Genomic DNA, 17,281 nt, shown 5'->3' on the forward strand with positions numbered 1-17,281 from the left:
GCGAGTAACAATATTAGGGTATAACGGAGGGGATGTAACGCGAGCTGAGGGAAACTACTGCGTTTTTATTTATTTATCATTTATCACTGCCGGGACACTTTTGCACTTTAACATAAAAATGTCACCTGCCCCTTTAAACACAACTCCGGACGGTTGACGTCATTTTAATAACTGCGCAGCAGTGCACCGGAAGGAAGTGGGTGTTAGCTGACTGACGTTAGCAAGCTACAATTACGAAGTTTGCTGTGGGTTCTATGGTAAATATGGTCGTTTTTCTGTTTTTGTTTTTTAATTTAATAGACATGCTGTCGATATAATATAAAGAATGCTATTTTATGGTTCGTGTTGTAGTATATCATGTTTTGGTTGGTTTAAAACAATGTCGATAACTTTATTTAATGCTAACTAGCTCATTAGCCGGGCTGGCTAAAATGACAATTGTACTCGCTGAATTAAAGGATATGGCCCAGTGTTTGACTGGAAACAACTACGAAAGTCCGTATAAATTTAATGACGCTTTATATTAATGTAGTTAAATGCATATTAGATATATAACAAAAGTGCGTGTTCATAGCTGAGAAATTAAAAGACAATGCATGGGCTTCTGTCAAATGATGTCACACACCCTCATTCCCTTTAAACTACGTAGAAAATTAAAGAGTAAATAACGAGACAAAACCACAGTGAACAAAAACACGTAGTAAAAACTGTGGTAATAATTAAAAATCTCAAAAGTAAGCCCCAGAAAATCGCTTTCTAAAAGAAAGTCAGATAATGCTAGCTGGAGTGGTGCCACAAGGCTCAGTTCCCGCAACCACCCTATTGTCTCCAGTCTTGTACGAGGGACAACTAATACATTTTAAGCCTACAGGATCTTTAGTAAGAAGCTGAGATAAATAGTCTCGAACTTCTCCATTTAGTGCTCTGTATGCAACTGAGACTTTTCGAGACGAGTTTCGAAGTCAACTGGGTGCCAATGGAGAAACTATAAAAGTGGTAATGTGAGAGTAATGTGAGCTTGCTTACTTGGATGTGTTAAGAGGTCTGGCTGCAGTATCTTCTATTGTTTGGAGGTGTGATAGAGTTGATTTATATAAGATGGTAAGCAGGGCATTACAGTATATGCATGATGAATCAAATGGATGAAAAATTTTCTCCTGTTTGGCTGTAGAGATGATTTCGAAATGTTACTTTAAATGAAAGAAACAAGACCATAAAATAGATTAGACATGCAAATGAAAGTCCAGAGAATAATCAAATATAACATCTAGATTATGAACACGGAGCTTAGCAGATGAGCAAAAGGAAGTAAGCACTTCACTGATGCAGATTTTTGATGTGTTTATGTTTATGCATTTTCCTACATTACTCCCTTAAGAAGGCTACTACTTTTCTCCAGGTTTTGAGAGTTGTTAGCTCTCAGATATCAGAGTGCATTGCCAGAACAATAAATGGGGCACTGTAAATATAATTTTGCTTTTCTTTGTCATCCTGATTCTTAAATCAGAAGCAATCTGTAGGTTCATACTATCAAGACATGTTAGAATAATACTACCATTAAACTGATCTTTCCAATTGTATATGTAGTCTGATATTACTCATTTGTCTTAGCCATTTAAGGTGCTGTTCGGTGTTACTGTCACCACCTTTAGAAAAAATAAAGAAACAATGAACATTCAATAATTAAAATGTAACAGTTCATTGCCTAATCCACGGATATCCATGTGTGACTTTGTATTTTGTATTGTTCTAGGAAGAGATGTCAGGAGAGAGCGTGGTGAGCTCGCCAGTGCCGGCAGCTACAACCCGGACTACGTCCTTCAAAAGCTCCAGCCCCAGCTCAAAATATGTGAAGTTGAATGTGGGTGGTGCACTGTACTACACTACAATGCAGACACTAACTAAACAGGACACAATGCTCAAAGCAATGTTCAGTGGGAGAATGGAGGTCCTCACAGATAGTGAAGGTGAGCTGTTAGTAAAACCTTGATCATATGCAGCAATTATTCCATCACTGCAGTTAAACTGTTACTGATGTTTTGGCATTTGATACATATAGGTTGGATCCTGATTGATCGGTGTGGGAAACATTTTGGAACAATCCTTAACTACCTTAGAGATGGCGCAGTCCCACTCCCAGACAGTCGACGGGAAACCGAGGAGCTCCTTGCTGAGGCCAAGTATTATCTTGTCCAAGGCCTTGCTGATGAATGCACAGCTGCCTTGCAGGTACAATCATTACAAAGTTGCTTACCTTTGGAGTAAATGTTAAGTAACTAAGTTTCAGCAAAGTCATTGATACATTTAAAATTACTAAATTTACATTTTGGATTCTACATTCTCTTTATGTTAAACATGCTATGTTCCCACCATAATCTTCATTAGCTCCCTTTTCCCATGAATGTTCTGTTGTCTTTTTTTGCTTTTTAATGCAGTCATAAATGTGACTAGTATTAGTCTGTGTATTTTAAAGAATGAAATTAAGTGTTATAAACAAAAACCCAATTAACCAAACAAAAATTACAAGTCAAAATCTGTTTTCATTTTTATCTGGAAACGGCAGCAGAAATATTTATTAAAATGCTTTTTGACAGCAGCTTTTTTGGTATCTAATAACAGGTGTCCACAGGCATCACTAATGATATTATTAAAGGTGCAGAGGCTCATTTTGTAGGATTAGTAACACTTGTGGTTGATTTAAAAATATAGACCTTTTGCAGTAATTAATTTTTTAAAATAATTTATTGGTTATCTTTGGTAACTTATCATAATCAGAATACTTTAATAATCCCCAGAGGAAATTATGTGGTCACAGTGGCTCCAAGACAGTAATAACAGTAACTAATTAAATTAAATTAAATAATACAATATAATACAAAGTTATAAAATATAACAAAATAGCTCTAATAAATACACATAGTTCTAATTATAAATATTACAGTATATCACACAAGATTAAAAATTTATAGTTGGCAGTGAGGTTCCCTTCTTATAATATTAAGTGTAATTTTCTCTGTAGAGGATGTTATAATAAGAGTGTGGAACTATTGTAGTTTGTACTGTACTTTTCATGGAGGAATTGTATAGAAAGAGTCACAGGCAGGAATGATTTCCTGTTTCATTCAGTGGTGCATTTGTCCGTCTCCCACGGAACGTGCTCCCGTGACTGGCCATCACGTCATGCAGTGGGTGGGAGGCATTGCCCAGCATTGTCCTTATCTTGAACAACATCTGCCTCTGACACCACCTTTAGAGAGTCCAGCTCCACGTGAAAAAAATACATTTAATAAAAGTTTTCATCCTTTTTTTGTTTTTTTGTTTCTCTTTTTTTCCACATGTAAGTCTGTACCAACAGAATGGGATCCTGTGAAATTAACAATATGCAGCAGTTTTGTGTGTTTGTGTAATGTTTTCAGTGGAAAAATGTCTTTTTTCCAGAACAAGGAAACATATGAACCCCTTTGTAAAGTGCCTCTGATGACATCCTCCAAAGAGGAGCAGAGGCTGATTGCTACCTCAAATAAGGTATGCTATGTCTGTAATATAATGTGCAGCAACTCATTTAGAATCAAGACATTTTTCATTTAGATTTTTCTTTTTTTAAAAGACTAACTTGGTTGTCTTCACAGCCAACAGTCAAACTGCTGTATAACAGAAGCAACAACAAGTATTCATACACCAGGTGAGCCCGATCATGGGGTCAAGTTTGTCTAGATTAAAAAAAAAAAAATCAAGTCGTTACATACACTCAAGTCAGTTATCATAATAAGTGACCTCTCTTTTAACTTTCTTTCCTCCACAGCAATTCTGATGACAACATGCTAAAAAATATTGAGCTTTTTGACAAACTGTCGTTGCGGTTCAATGGGCGAGTGCTCTTCATCAAAGACGTGATTGGGGATGAGATCTGTTGCTGGTCTTTTTATGGGCAGGGGCGTAAAATTGCTGAAGTGTGTTGCACTTCCATTGTTTATGCCACTGAAAAGAAGCAGACAAAGGTAAATATTCTTTGAGTACTTTGCAGTTTCATAAGCATAGAGCTATGTTATTTTGGCTAAATAAATCTGTCTCTTGAGTAACATTTTACTTTTTTCCTAGGTTGAATTCCCAGAGGCTCGAATCTATGAGGAGACCCTCAACATCCTTTTGTATGAGTCTCATGATGGCAGAGGTCCAGACAATGCTCTGTTAGAGGCCACAGGGGGTCCTGCATGGCGATCTAACCACCTGGATGAGGATGAGGAGCGAGAACGAATTGAGCGCGTCCGTAGGATTCATATCAAACGACCTGATGACCGTACACACCACCACCAGTGATTCTCAACTTGGACCAGTCAACCTGTGATCCCAGACAGTATTTGCACTATGTTTGTGCCTTACAGCACCCAGCGCCTCCTTCATTTACTTCCCTCATATTTTACCAGCATTCCCCAGAGGATTATTATGACACAAGTGTCATACAGCGGTGTGTAGTGGTGAAGTGATTGTGTGCAGTCCTCTTCTCCAGTTTCCTCTTTGTCATCTTGTGTTTGTTTTTTTTTTTTGTCTCTTTTTGTTGGTCATGATAACTTGTATCACTGTTTTCTGCTACTGTGTAGAAGCTCATAAACATGGATGCTTGCATTCATCACTGAGTGCAGGAAGAAGGAGGTCCTAATTAAATTACATGCAGAAGACGAGTTATATCATGGAAGCAGCTAGTAATGTAGATAGTTTTTTTTTCTTTGCCGTGGTCCCAAAAGGTACATTTTAAAGTCTCAAGTGGATGAACCGGGTGTTGTACTTAATGAAGTCACACGGTGGCACTGTTTTACTCTTAGACGATATTAACCAAGGCTATAATGTAGCCTGTCTATAATTCCAAAACCTGAATATTTTCTTGATATCATTAGACAATAAAAAAATTACAGGTGGATGAAGCAATATTCCCTGTAATACTTCTGCCGTATTTAGTTCTAACATTGACGCAGTTCCCTTCACTCCACTAAACAAACCATTATTTTCAGTGGAGGGAACTTGAGCTGTGACCTGAGGTGTTAAATGTACTGGGCTGATTGAATGATGGATACTGAGGTTGATGTGAATGACTGTAACTAGATATCACTCTAGCAGGAAGAGAACCCTGTCTACAAGCTTATAACAGGGATAGAAATTAGACCTGTCTTTCATCATCGCCTTCATCGCAGAATGTACCGTTTGCACACTATAGGTTTAAGTTGTTATATGTTTAACAATCACAGTACTTGTAGGTCTGCTGTACAGAAGTAAACATAAATGTATGTTTTATATTTATACACACTTTATCACAAATAAATTTCTACAGACATTCTTTTGTGCTGCTTTTAATTTACAACATCAGTGAACGTACAAATTTATTATACATATGGCTTCATTGTTCAAAATTAGAATTGCATCAGTTTTTGGTACCTTAAGAGTTTTGTCATTTTAAGTGTTCTTCAGACACAAACAATTGTGAAATGATAGCATCTTCTTTCTTTTCTTAATAACGAAGTGAAGAATTTTTGATTATGACTAGTGTGAAATTCTGTCCAGCAAACAACCTCATCCAAGATTCCTCAGGTTCATCTCTTTCTGGGCAGATGTGTTTTCTGCAGACATGGTGATCATCTCCTTAGTGGTCTCCTGATGAAATATGTAGAGGCATCTTATGTGTCTCCTCCTCAGCCTCACACGTTACCGTGTCCTTGCCCGAGTGGCAACCTGCAGTAGCAAACAATGATGCTGTGTCAGCATTTGTAACTTCATTGTAGCCCTTAATTGTAGCCTTAAAATGACACGTCTGGTCATTGAGTTTCCATGTCAAGTTTATGTATAGAGATACAACCGAAAGCAGCAAATACTAACTAAGGTGCTGTATAACTTGTAGGAAACACAAAAGTGGATGAAATAAAAAGGACAGTATAAAACAGCAACAATATAAATGAGTCTAAACCTAAGCTTGATTAAAAGTCATGTTGGGGAATAAACATGGACTAAAATTGGACAATCTAACACTTAAGGCGAGTCTGTTCCAAACCTTAGAAAATACATGGTACAAACACCTTTTGTAAATATGGATTTAGGAACCATTAAGAGTTTTTTGACACATGAGCAAACGGATCTGGCTGTGACACAAAATTGCAGGATTTTGGCAAGCTGGGACTGAGCATTTAAGGATTTTAAAACAAATAATAAATGTTCAAATATAATCTGAAAAATAAAAGGTCTGCAGAGAAACATGAGATAAAAGAGATAAGGCCCAACTCACCACCATCAGGTGACCATTCTTGGCCTTGTATACCATGGACTCAGGCCCAGTGCTAAAGTCCACTGCTCCTCCTTTTCCAGCCTGGATTTCAAAGTCGATGCTGTGAATTAATGCAAACACAATGCATACACAAGCAGTTTAGCTCAATGTGCATTTCAAATTAGATCTCAAAATTTTGAAACTCAGGCTCACCTGCCCTGAACCACATTGATGGCATTTTGTTTGTTAGCAATAACACAGAGTTTGGTCAAAAGCTCAAACAAGTGGTCGCACTGTACTACCAGATCCCCCTGAAACAGCCAGACAAGTTGTGTTAGAATCATCCACCTGAAAATCTTTCAAAATTTTCACTACATGCATGTTCCCCCTTCATTTTAGTTACTCTGCATTATCAGCAGAGCAAAAGCCATTCTATGGTTTAACTTGTTCCACCATATCTAATCATGTCATTTAAGCTACAAATAAACTTTATTGGTCTCACCATTAGCAAAAACAAAACAAAAAAAGGCAAGCTTGATCCATACATTTGCATACCTTTTGTTTAGGTTCTTCACGTGTTATGTGGAATACAATGGTGCTGTCAGTCAAGTTACTGACAGAAATCCCTGCAGTGAGTCAAATAATAGAAGCATGTAGCCCCACATTTGAGAATGAAGATATCTGATGGCTAATAAAATATATATTAGCACACTGGTCTGACCTTTGAGAGAGCTGTACAGCACTCTCTGCTTGATCTTGGCTTCCTCTACAACATAGACAGCTGTCTGGGTGAGGATGAGCTGTCGCTGCCTTGGTTTGAAGCCATTCCTGTCATACTTAATTACTGGAACGCAGTACTGCAGAAACACAGCATATATCAGTGCATCTTTGGTGTGAACTGCCCATAGAAGTATACAGACATTTTATTACCTTTATACGCTCGTTGCGAATCATCTGGATGACCCTTGTGTTTATGTCTTCCTCACCTATTAAGTGAGATGTTAAATGACATATGAATGATGGTTCTAAAATAAACAGCCATTGTGTGAGGGTGTCTGATATTTACTGATTCTGGTGTCCGCAAATGGATGGGCAACACTCTGTGGATAACTGTCCTTTTTCCCCTTGAAGACGGACCTGGTGATCAGCTTCATTTGAAACTGAAGGGGCAAAAAGGGAATGGAAAATTTAACTGTGATGACTACAAAGAGAACAAGACTGCCCTTTAATGTGGCTTACCTGTGCTTTCTTCTGCGGTGTGATTCCTCGCACATATTTTCGCACCATAAGACGGTAGTGAAGCTTACGCAGCATCTCTGATGTCTAATGAAGAACGAAATCAGTTCTTCACCACAAAGTCAAGATAAAACCTGTATTCAGTCAGTTTTGCATTTAGGTTGATTAGTTGTTATTACTATATATTGCTATGTGGAAATAAAAAAGAGCATACACTCACTGGCCACTTTATTAAGTGCACCTTATACAACTCAATGCATTTAGTCATGCAGACACGGTGAAGACTACCTGCTGAAGTTCAAACTGAGCATGACAGTGAGGGAGGAAGATGATTTAAGTGTCTTTCAGTGTAACATGGTGTATGAGCATTTCAGAAACTGATGATCTACTGGGATTTTGTTAATAACCATCCATAGCGTTTACAGAGAGAGACCAGAAAAAGAGGAATAACCAGTGGGTGGCAGTTCTCTGGGTGAAAATGTCTCATTGATACTAGAGGTCAGAGGAAAATGACCAGACTGCTTTGAGCGGATAGGAAGGCAACAGTAATCCAAATAACCACTTGTTACAATCAAGATATGCACAACATATCAAATCTTAAAGCAGTTGGGTTAAAGCAGCAGAAGTCCGCAGTGGGTGCCACCCAGTCAGCTAAGAACAGAAAGCTGAGGTGGCAGTATTCATCGGTGTTAAACGTTAGACAATAAAAACTGACAAAAAGCTGCCTGTTCTGATTAACCTAAATTTCTGATGCTACATTCACATAAAGAAATTTGCATAAACAACATGAAAGCGTGGATCCATTTTGCCTCGTATCAACAGTTCGGGCTGGTGGTGGCGTCATGGTGTGGGGAACTTTGGGTCCGTCAGACACAGTTAATCATCTTATTGTTGTTGCTGATCATGCCCATCCCTTTATGACCAACATGTACCAATCTCCTGAAAGATCATCTCAGACTGGACCAAAATCTCAGAGAAACTTTTGAATCTGTGCCACGATGAAGGCAGTTTCAAAGGCAACAGGGCAAGCAAGATGTATATAATAAAGTGGCCACTGAGTGTATTCTCACATGGAAATAGATGCAAAAAATTATAGGAACATATAAGACACACATATCTCATTCTATAAAATACTTGTGACATTTTTTGTTATGTAACTCAATGTTTACTTGATTCAAATACAGTGTGAAAAATTAAAAAGGACCACAGTTATGAATGCATTAGTATTAGAAACAGTTGCTTGATTTTGTTTCTCTGTTTCATTGTTATATGACTTATAGCACCTCTGTGAGCACAGCTGGTGGAGTTAGCCAGGGGGTTTTATCCAAAACGGTCTTTGGCAGGTTGTTTCTAAGTCTGTTCAGGTAATTTTGCCTCACGAAGGCCAGGTACTCTGAGTTATCTGTGCTTTTTGCCTGCCCTCTGGTCATGTAGCCTTTGATAAATCTGAAATGTGTGGCAAAGAACAGGATCAGTTCAAATGTAACAGGGACACTGATGGGGGCATTTTTTATTTATGATATTTACGTGTTTTACTTACTTCTTGATGACTTTTACCGCCCAGGCTCTCTTCTCCTTCTCCTTCCTAGCCTGTGTTCCTCTCCAACAAGATTCAATCTTAGTGGCTGAGGAGATTAAAAATAGACATTATCTAATATTTTTTATTGCTAACAAAAAATGTTTTCTATCATTCTGGATGTTGTGACATTTACCAGCTTCTTTCTGTTTTCTGTATTCTCCCTTTGCCCTGTAGCCTTTGTATTTTGCCTGGATGCGTGTTGCTGCAAATCCAGAGCAAAAAATATAAATCAGCTTGATTGTGAGACGGGATGACTGAAGGTCTACGGCAGTTGACACTCACCCAGTTCATGTTTGCATTTCTCATAAGCATCCTCTGTGGCGAACAGTGTCCTGGGGTGACGGATGAAAATTTTGGTCCTGCAATAAACAAATCAGCAACTTGTACTTTTGTGATTCCTCGCATAAGCTGGATTTGTTGAGATAACGAGAAAGACTTCCTCACCGTCCCATTTTGTACTCATCTGGCAGGTAGCCCAGATGTTGAGCCAGCACTTCCACTCCATCGGCGGCTACTCCTCTCCAGTGTGGCCAGGTGGCTGGGCACAATGGTTTATATCTGTAAGATGAGCCAAACAAACTGTGCTCGAAAGAAGCCGCTCAGTTCACCTACAGCTTACATTTAAAACCTAAACATAAATTTCTCTGAAATTGAGAAACTCTACAGTCCTTTATACCTCTTCAAAAAAACGTCGTATTTACGTCTGTAAGCAAAACCAGCTCGTCTGACTCTGAGGTGCTCCATCAGACCCAGGTACTTCACCTGATGCCTGATCAGTGCTTCATCAAACTGACCTGTGATGTAACGATAAATACACGATTGTTTTGGTCTTATTCAAACATTTCTGTGTCATTAACATCTACCTTGTGGTAGTTAAGGTACCTGACTGCTTGGACTCGTTAGATTTCAGGCAGCGTATGTACCAGGCCTCTTTAGCCACGAGGATCTCTGTCAGCTTCTGCAGACTGCTCTTAAACTGAGTCACCACCTGCAAACACAACACAAGGGTCACAATGTCCTTTCCACCTGACTCCCCTCAGCAGTTAAGTTAGATGTTATGGATGAAGGATGTGGAGGGTCAAACATGGGCGAACGTACTGTTTCTGGTCTTCTCCTGCTGTCTGGATCCATGGATGAGAAGCACTCTTTGACTATGTCATTTTTAGACTGACACATAAGCTTTGAGAAGGTGGAGCGACACACAAGCACACATTAACACACAGATTTAGGCAGTTACTTTAACCACAATTAATCAAATACTAAGAAAATACCCCCATCTTTTGCTATTTACAGCAAAGTCTAAAACACGTCTTTATCTGACATAATATCAGCTGTAGACTTACATCTTTTATGTTTCTATATAGTAGGTCGTTGTTTTTGTCCAGGAAACCTAGATTAACATAAAAAAAATTATCAGTGTCTTAGGGATGTCAGTTCAAAGCAAAAAGGTTTAAATGGTTGAGTCACAGGGGATGAGACTGTGGTTTTCTTTACCCACAACACAGTAGGTGACCTCCCCGGCATAATGCAAGAGACGGAAATCTCCCCTCTCCAGAGTCTTACGTGTCATTTTGTCAGCTAGTTTGTGCCTGGAGTCAAAGAGGTGGAGAGAGACAGAGGGATGAAGAGTGAGAGGCTTTATAGTCGAATCCTAATCCTCCGTCTCTATCGGCTCACTGTCGACTCCCTCACAGGCCACCAGTCAACAGAACACCAATGAAAGGAGTCAGACTTTAGAGCCGAGGAAAAGCTTTGAATTGTACAGTAGATAGGCAGTGTATTTAATTACAGGTAAATTAATTACAGGTAAAAGCAGGTAAATGTTGTTATTTTTGAAGTCACAAATCAACATTATCAAAACAAAGAAAAACTTTATTGTGACTTTGGAATAACCAGCAGTCCTTGTTTATAGGATGGGATGCATGGGGCTGATTCAGTGCGTAAGACTGTTCATTTCTCTTAGAGTCAGTCAGGATCAGAGCAGGAGCATTCAAGATCTCTTGGAGTCAGAGTATGCAGCACACTGGTGCTGCATACAGTGTCGATGTCAATTCTCTTTATGTTGTACATTTCATGTACTCTGTGTGTGTGTGTGTGTGTGTGTGTGTGTGTGTGTGTGTGTGTGTGTGTGTGTGTGTGTGTGTGTGTGCGTGCGTGCATGCACGTGTGTGTGTGTGTTTTAGGTCATTACTCACGTGACAAAGTGGGGGTGATTCCCCATCTTTTCTTCCAGTCTCTCCAGGAAGGTCAGATCTGTGGCATCTCCTGGCCTTAGACACTCCTCATCCTGCAAAATAATCATTGTGAATAATCTTGAGCAGTATTTTTAAAACAGTTATAAATGGCCATCCCAGTGTGAACATACACACCAGTAACGATATAATTCCTCTGTGTTTTTCCTCGATTAGATCACAGATGATCTTATTGTTGAAGAACTGAACTGGCTCCCACTGGTGGAAAAAGAGATGAGAAATACACGGTTATAAACACGTGAAAAAAAGCAGCCGCTTATATGTTTTCTGCATGTCCGTCTGTTTGCTTGTTTGTTTGCTGGGGAGAGGGGGGTTTACCTCAATGCCCTCTGCTTCATATTCTTCCTGCTCCGATTTTAGTGTCAGCTCAATGAAAAGCTGCTGCAGCTTCTCGTTGCAATAGTTTATACAGAACTGCTCAAAACTGAGGGAAGGGATCAAGAAAGAGGTGAAAGGTAAGTTTGCAGGTTTCATAAAGATTATAAGGGAAATAAAACAGCTATCATTTTGCGAAAGCAGCTGAAATTAAAAATAAAAAAAACCAGAAAGATTACACCTACCTGTTTACGTAGAAAACCTCAAATCCATATATGTCCAAAAGCCCTATAACAGTCTTTCGTGAAGGGTCCTAGTGAAAGAAAAAAAACGTATAAAAACACATCCTGGCAGGTGATATTTGTCATTTGAAACACATCCTTATAGTCACTTTGTTCTCCATTGACTCGTTGATCCTGTTGACCAGCCAGGTGAAGGTCTGCCCATAGATAGCTTTGGCTAAGGCATCTCTGGCATAGATGGCGTGATCAGTTGTGAAAGGACTGAGGACCTTTTAGAGTAACAAAGCATCATACCTGAGTTTATAGTTTAAACAGAAACACAAGTCTGTTATTGTTAAAACTAAAGAATGTTTTAGCAAATGTGAACCTGATCTTTTTTGGCTTCAATCTTCCTGAATGTTAGGCCCTCTTGAAGTCTGTGTGCATCCACTCCTAGCAGCTGTGAAGAAAACTAAACATTAAAAAGCTTATTGATATGCTTAATGAATATCTAAAGAATTAATATTTTCTGCTTTCTTACATTTGAGACCCAGTGCAGCTCTGTGTTGTTGTTCAGGAGGGCGTGACCTTTACTATCAGAGTCAAACCGCACATTCCCCAGGTGGAGAACGCTTGCAATGACCTCAAACAAGTGCTGCACAAAATTATAATTTATAAGCAAGACCGACTGCTGTGAATGAAGCCATCTGCAACAGCATCCAACTCACATTGGTGGCAGTCTCATCAAAGCTGATGATTTGAAGTGCATTTTTTACTGTTTTCCAGTCGTTTTTGTCATTAATGGAGGGCACAATGGGACACTGCCCCTGTTAGAAACAATGAACATAGAAAAAAACACTGTTTCTGAAAGTGTTCTACTTTCTTATCAGATTCTATGTTAACGACAAAGCCCACTGACTTATGCGTACCTGTGTTAGATAATTATAATGCTGGCAACCTCTCTCCAAGCCCAGCTGATGCAGCAAGTCGTCTGATCCTCCCTCTACCAGCTGATAAAAGATGTGAAAGTTTCTCTCCCCGTGGTTCTGATGCACAACCCTTGATTTCTCCAGCAGGTAGTTCAGGATATGGCCTCCAACAGCATCCCCCTATGGGCATCATGATCCTAAAGACAGCAGCTCTACAACTTGCAGAAAAAACACAGCCTATGGTCCAGTGGCCAGATTGAAAACTGGTTAGGATAAAGAATCTCCTTCTGTTTCAGTAAAGTTGACTTTTGTTAAGCAGTCGTCATTTTTTTTACATAAATTAAATAAATCTGGAACCAACTTGATGTTTTTCAGGCTTCATGTAATGTTGTTTGTACTCATGCTACAACTTTTTTTGTCTTGTATAGCAAAAATAATCACACCACAGCCAACTACACTCAAGGCACCAAACAACAGTAAGCTAAGTTTTTTTTTTCCTTTTCTGTGAATCCAGCATCTGATCCTTACCTGGCTGTCAAACTGGATGTCCATATATTTCCCAAATCGGCTTGAGTTGTCATTTTTTAGTGTTTTGGCATTTCCAAAAGCCTGTGGGGGGAAAAAAAAGTCAATTCATTCACAGTAATTGATGATCTGTCCCTCTTCACTATATGTCAATGCACTTCTACAGCATGTAGTAACCATCAAACCTCCAGGACGGGGTTGGACATGAGCATTTTGTCTCTGACTGTGTTTAGCAGAGTGGTGCTTGGACAGCTGACAGCATAATACTGCAAAATCTTCTTGGAGGCCTCTGTTTTTCCTGCTCCGCTCTCACCAGAGATGAGGATGAAGTGATTGTTGAACTCTGTCAGCATGGTGTGGTACGCATTATCCGCCAAGGCATAACTGTTGGGTTGCAGAGCAGTTACAGTATTTCAGTAGTAAACTTTGAACTGCACTCAGAGTTATTTCAGTTGAAAGAACACAGGAGTGGGCTCATTTCCTTATGGATGCTTTCAGCAGGATAACACACCATGTCACAAAGTTCAAATCATCTCACGCTGATTTATTAAACACTGCAATAAATGACCTCCACAGTCACCAGGTCTCAATCCCATACAGCACATTTAAGATGTGGTGGAACGTGAGTTTCACATCATGGACGTGCTGCCGACAATTTTGCAGGAACTGAGTGATGCTGTTGATTTTATTTTGAATATGCAAATATAACTAGAATAACAAGAGAAAAGAAAAATTAAAAACAGGTTTTCGTGATTATCTCCATGTCTACACAGTGTTTATGCTGGAAAAGGAGTAGGTTGAAGTTTAGACTTACTGGTGTAAACAGGTGCACCAAAAAAAGCAGGAGTGTGTATGCAAACTCACATGTGGGGCGGCAGCTCAAAAAAGTTGACACCCATGTAGATATCCATCTGCTTCTTGTTATAGATGTCCAGCTCTTTATATGGATTGACAGAGACTAACAACGTTCCAATGTAAGTCTAAAAGAACGGGTTAAAAATCATCACATTTTTTTGCAAAAAAAATGCCAAGTGTGAACGTAAGGTTTAAATTGTACTCACATAGATGAGATCCTTGCTGAAGCGTTTCTTGAGGTTGCTCAGAAAGGCAGCTTCCGTGGTTTCATCCAGCAGTACAAAATCCTGGATTCCCACACGGTCCCTGGCAGTCAGGGCACCCTCCATGTCTAGCTGACCCTGTGCAACAAGTTGTAGCAACAACATAGCAGCTGAATGCACTAGGAAAAGTGACATTTCTAGTGTTTACCTCCAAAAATGTATATGTCTAAAACAAATTTGCAACACAGCCGCATATTCTGTGCTTCACAGGGACAGTTTTACTTTATTTATTATTTTTCCCCATATTAATGAGATGAGCAAAGTTTAGAGCAAAAGTAACATTTTCATGTTGTGCATATACAACATTATATCAGAATTTTCAGTCATGTGTTTTGACAACTGCAGCTGGATGTTTGAATGTTTGGATTAATGGCTCCAAGCGGGAGGACGACACAAAAAAAAGTGCCATAAAAAGAACAAACATGGTGTCCTTTAGTTCTATTGAAGCAAGAGGTCCAGAGGTCCTGTGTGTCTTTGAAGCTAAGGTCTGTGATTGTGCAGATGAACAGACAGAAGATAATGATCGCTACACGGCGCACAGGGACCTTGGCTGGCAGCCCATGGTTCACTTGAGCTGACGCACCAACCAAACACAACACACTGTGCAAATGGACTTGGGGAGCCCGAAACAGCGGCACATTTAAGAAGCGTAGTGGGAAAAAAATTCCACCAATCTGTTTTGCATTCGCAGCACCAACACTCGGACCAAAGGTTTTCACAGCTTTTGTTGGTTTTGTGTTTTTTTTTCTCTGTCTCTCTCTCTCCTTTGGAAGCAGAAGTCCTTTGATTCTCAGCTCTCTCTGTAAAACATTAAAAAAGATAATCCATTGGATCTAATTGACACAAAGTCCTCCTTCTCTTCCCCACCAACCCACTCTCCTCCCCTGCCTCTATCCTCCGCCTATGGCCCTCGTTTCTTCTGAGAAAGGCCAAGTGTTTTTGTCCTGTAAATACCACGGAGCAGAGACAAAAAAGACGTCTTTAAAATGCAGTCTACAATCCATTACACATATTCCCCCTGCATAACCATTCAGTAATTATTCATTAGAAAACATTTAACGTCACAGTGAATTTCACACTAGGCAGTCGAAACACAATAGAGGAGATTTGGCCTACTTTGGGGTGAGGAGTTGGGGAGGGGTTCGCTGTACAGAGGAAGGGCGAAGGCAAAAGGAGTGCGGGAGGAGGGGAGCAGTATTTGTCTGATCTGAGAACCTCTGAAACGGGGCTGTCTTGAGACAACGGGACAGACTAAATAGTGCACTAACGGTCTGTGCCCCGCTGCTTGCTGTGACACTCATTTAGTGTGCTTTAGTGTGCTTTAGTGTGCCCCGAGGCCAAACAATAGAGGCTTGTTCTTAGCAATCTTGTGCTGTAATTTGGACTTCATTACTTTGCTCATACGGGGCCTCAAAGAAGGATAGAGGAGGCTAGTCAGATGAGAGTGGGGTTTTTTTGTTGTTGTTTTTTTTTTTTCCACCTGTCAGCCCCGACCCCCAGTGCTCTCACCCCTCTCGGCAACAATACCCCTCACCCCGTGTCCCCACCAATAACCCTCACCCGGCCCCCCTCACCCACCTCCCACCCACCCACTTTAAGCCAATGAGACAGGTGAACAATATCATTGAAGGAACTCTTTTTTGGACGTCAGAATCAATCTGGCACTGTGATGGTAGTGGTGCTGCCGTGGGGTATCTTTGACACCCCCTTCTTTCATGGGAACAAACTTCTCTCAGGGCAGCACAAGCAGACAATGTGCTGGGACAGCGTGACTTAGAGATCTGCCATACAGTATTACAAGTAATAACATGAACAGATAAGCTCCTGTCAAGAGAAGGATTATTGCATTCAGCCATGATAATAATGCTAATGTTTTAGATTTTTGGACTAAATCTAAAGGTCTACTGGTTTCCATTCAGGCTTCCTTTGGTGTTCTGCAGGTATTTCTTTTTAAGAAAGCTGTCTGCAGCAAGCGGGAGCGTTCCTAATGACACTGTGCAAGAAAGGCTAAATCCTTAGAGTCTGAGCTGAAAGAAGCGCCTAATTATTGAAAGCATTCCCCTCATCCTTGTGTTATTTGTAACTCTGTTTTTCCACATATATATGGAGAGGGGGGGGGGGAAACAGTTTAGAAACAGAACTAGATACTTATAATTAAACAATAGATGGCACAATCTGACGCACAGTGGAAAGAAGGATTATGTAATGAATCCCTAAACTCGCTGTCAGATCAGGTGAATTGCTTTGCTACCTCAGAGCGCAACCAATTGTATTTTAATTAAGAGATGGTTCCTCATCTTGGTCTAGAGTGTCAGTGGTGCCTGAGACAGTGACCTCATCGGTGAGATGAGGAAAGGAGCAGCTGCTAGGACAATTTATGAACTTACAAGAAAAAGTTATCTCCCCTTTAAAGAGGGTTGCAGTTGAAAATTTCACATCCAGTAAAGAATAGCTCCACTTAATCACAATAATACTTCCTGTTAGCTTAGCACAGTTTTATCTCACAATGGCTCTTTTTCTCCCAAACCATCATTTAGCAAGACTTTCCTTTCTGACCAGACTTAGATGAGATGAGTAAGACCGCTTTTAGACCTGCACGCTGAATATCAAGCTACCAAATCTTTCTACCACCCCCTCTTAACATGAATCCCTTTGCTCATGAAAAGAAATGAAAACTGATATTTTACACCTTTTTGCTAAGAAGAATATATCTTGTTACCTCCAAACTCACTGAATTGATTATCTTAGCTTTTAGGTGACTGTGAGAAATAAAGGCCAGGCCTCAACACCACTCACAACACACAGGGTTACTTTAAAACTCCTTGTGATGAAGAGAACACACAGCAATGGTTACAGCAT

At 39.9% G+C, this 17,281-nt stretch overlaps 2 protein-coding genes across 3 annotated transcripts; one reads left to right on the forward strand and one right to left on the reverse strand.

Moving 5' to 3' along the window:
* Nucleotides 1-124: 124 nt before the first annotated feature.
* Nucleotides 125-5,329, forward strand: kctd10 (potassium channel tetramerization domain containing 10). 2 transcript variants are annotated; one of them, XM_085180920.1, is made up of 7 exons: nucleotides 125-257; nucleotides 1,754-1,967; nucleotides 2,060-2,229; nucleotides 3,439-3,525; nucleotides 3,630-3,682; nucleotides 3,803-3,998; nucleotides 4,099-5,329. In XM_085180920.1, the coding sequence occupies exons 1-7, from the start codon at nucleotides 255-257 to the stop codon at nucleotides 4,315-4,317; spliced, it is 942 nt and encodes a 313-aa protein (XP_085037046.1). In that variant the 5' UTR covers nucleotides 125-254; the 3' UTR covers nucleotides 4,318-5,329. The 2 variants fall into 2 exon arrangements, with proteins under 2 accessions (XP_085037046.1, XP_085037047.1); XM_085180921.1 differs by having other exon boundaries at nucleotides 183-257; nucleotides 1,758-1,967.
* On the reverse strand, nucleotides 4,663-15,986 carry myo1ha (myosin IHa). The gene is given in 30 exon segments (XM_085180898.1): nucleotides 4,663-5,721; nucleotides 6,269-6,368; nucleotides 6,461-6,558; nucleotides 6,803-6,873; nucleotides 6,969-7,104; nucleotides 7,178-7,233; nucleotides 7,314-7,407; nucleotides 7,487-7,570; nucleotides 8,767-8,929; nucleotides 9,024-9,108; nucleotides 9,196-9,264; nucleotides 9,345-9,421; nucleotides 9,507-9,620; nucleotides 9,739-9,856; nucleotides 9,945-10,050; nucleotides 10,161-10,241; nucleotides 10,406-10,452; nucleotides 10,557-10,651; nucleotides 11,258-11,349; nucleotides 11,432-11,512; nucleotides 11,633-11,738; nucleotides 11,875-12,140; nucleotides 12,239-12,310; nucleotides 12,392-12,505; nucleotides 12,579-12,677; nucleotides 12,780-12,959; nucleotides 13,308-13,388; nucleotides 13,490-13,688; nucleotides 14,169-14,284; nucleotides 14,366-15,986. Coding segments are annotated over 30 exon segments (3,219 nt in total). The 5' UTR covers nucleotides 14,558-15,986; the 3' UTR covers nucleotides 4,663-5,694.
* Nucleotides 15,987-17,281: the final 1,295 nt, after the last annotated feature.

The sequence above is a fragment of the Neolamprologus multifasciatus genome, chromosome 12 (assembly GCF_963576455.1).
Source record: "Neolamprologus multifasciatus chromosome 12, fNeoMul1.2, whole genome shotgun sequence".
In the NCBI taxonomy this organism is placed as follows: Eukaryota; Metazoa; Chordata; class Actinopteri; order Cichliformes; family Cichlidae; genus Neolamprologus; species Neolamprologus multifasciatus.

Coding starts and splice junctions, on each gene's coding strand:
- kctd10 (XM_085180920.1), top strand. Junction 3,683..3,802: donor AACAAGTATTCATACACCAG/GTGAGCCCGATC, acceptor TTTCCTCCACAG/CAATTCTGATGACAACATGC. Junction 3,999..4,098: donor CTGAAAAGAAGCAGACAAAG/GTAAATATTCTT, acceptor CTTTTTTCCTAG/GTTGAATTCCCAGAGGCTCG.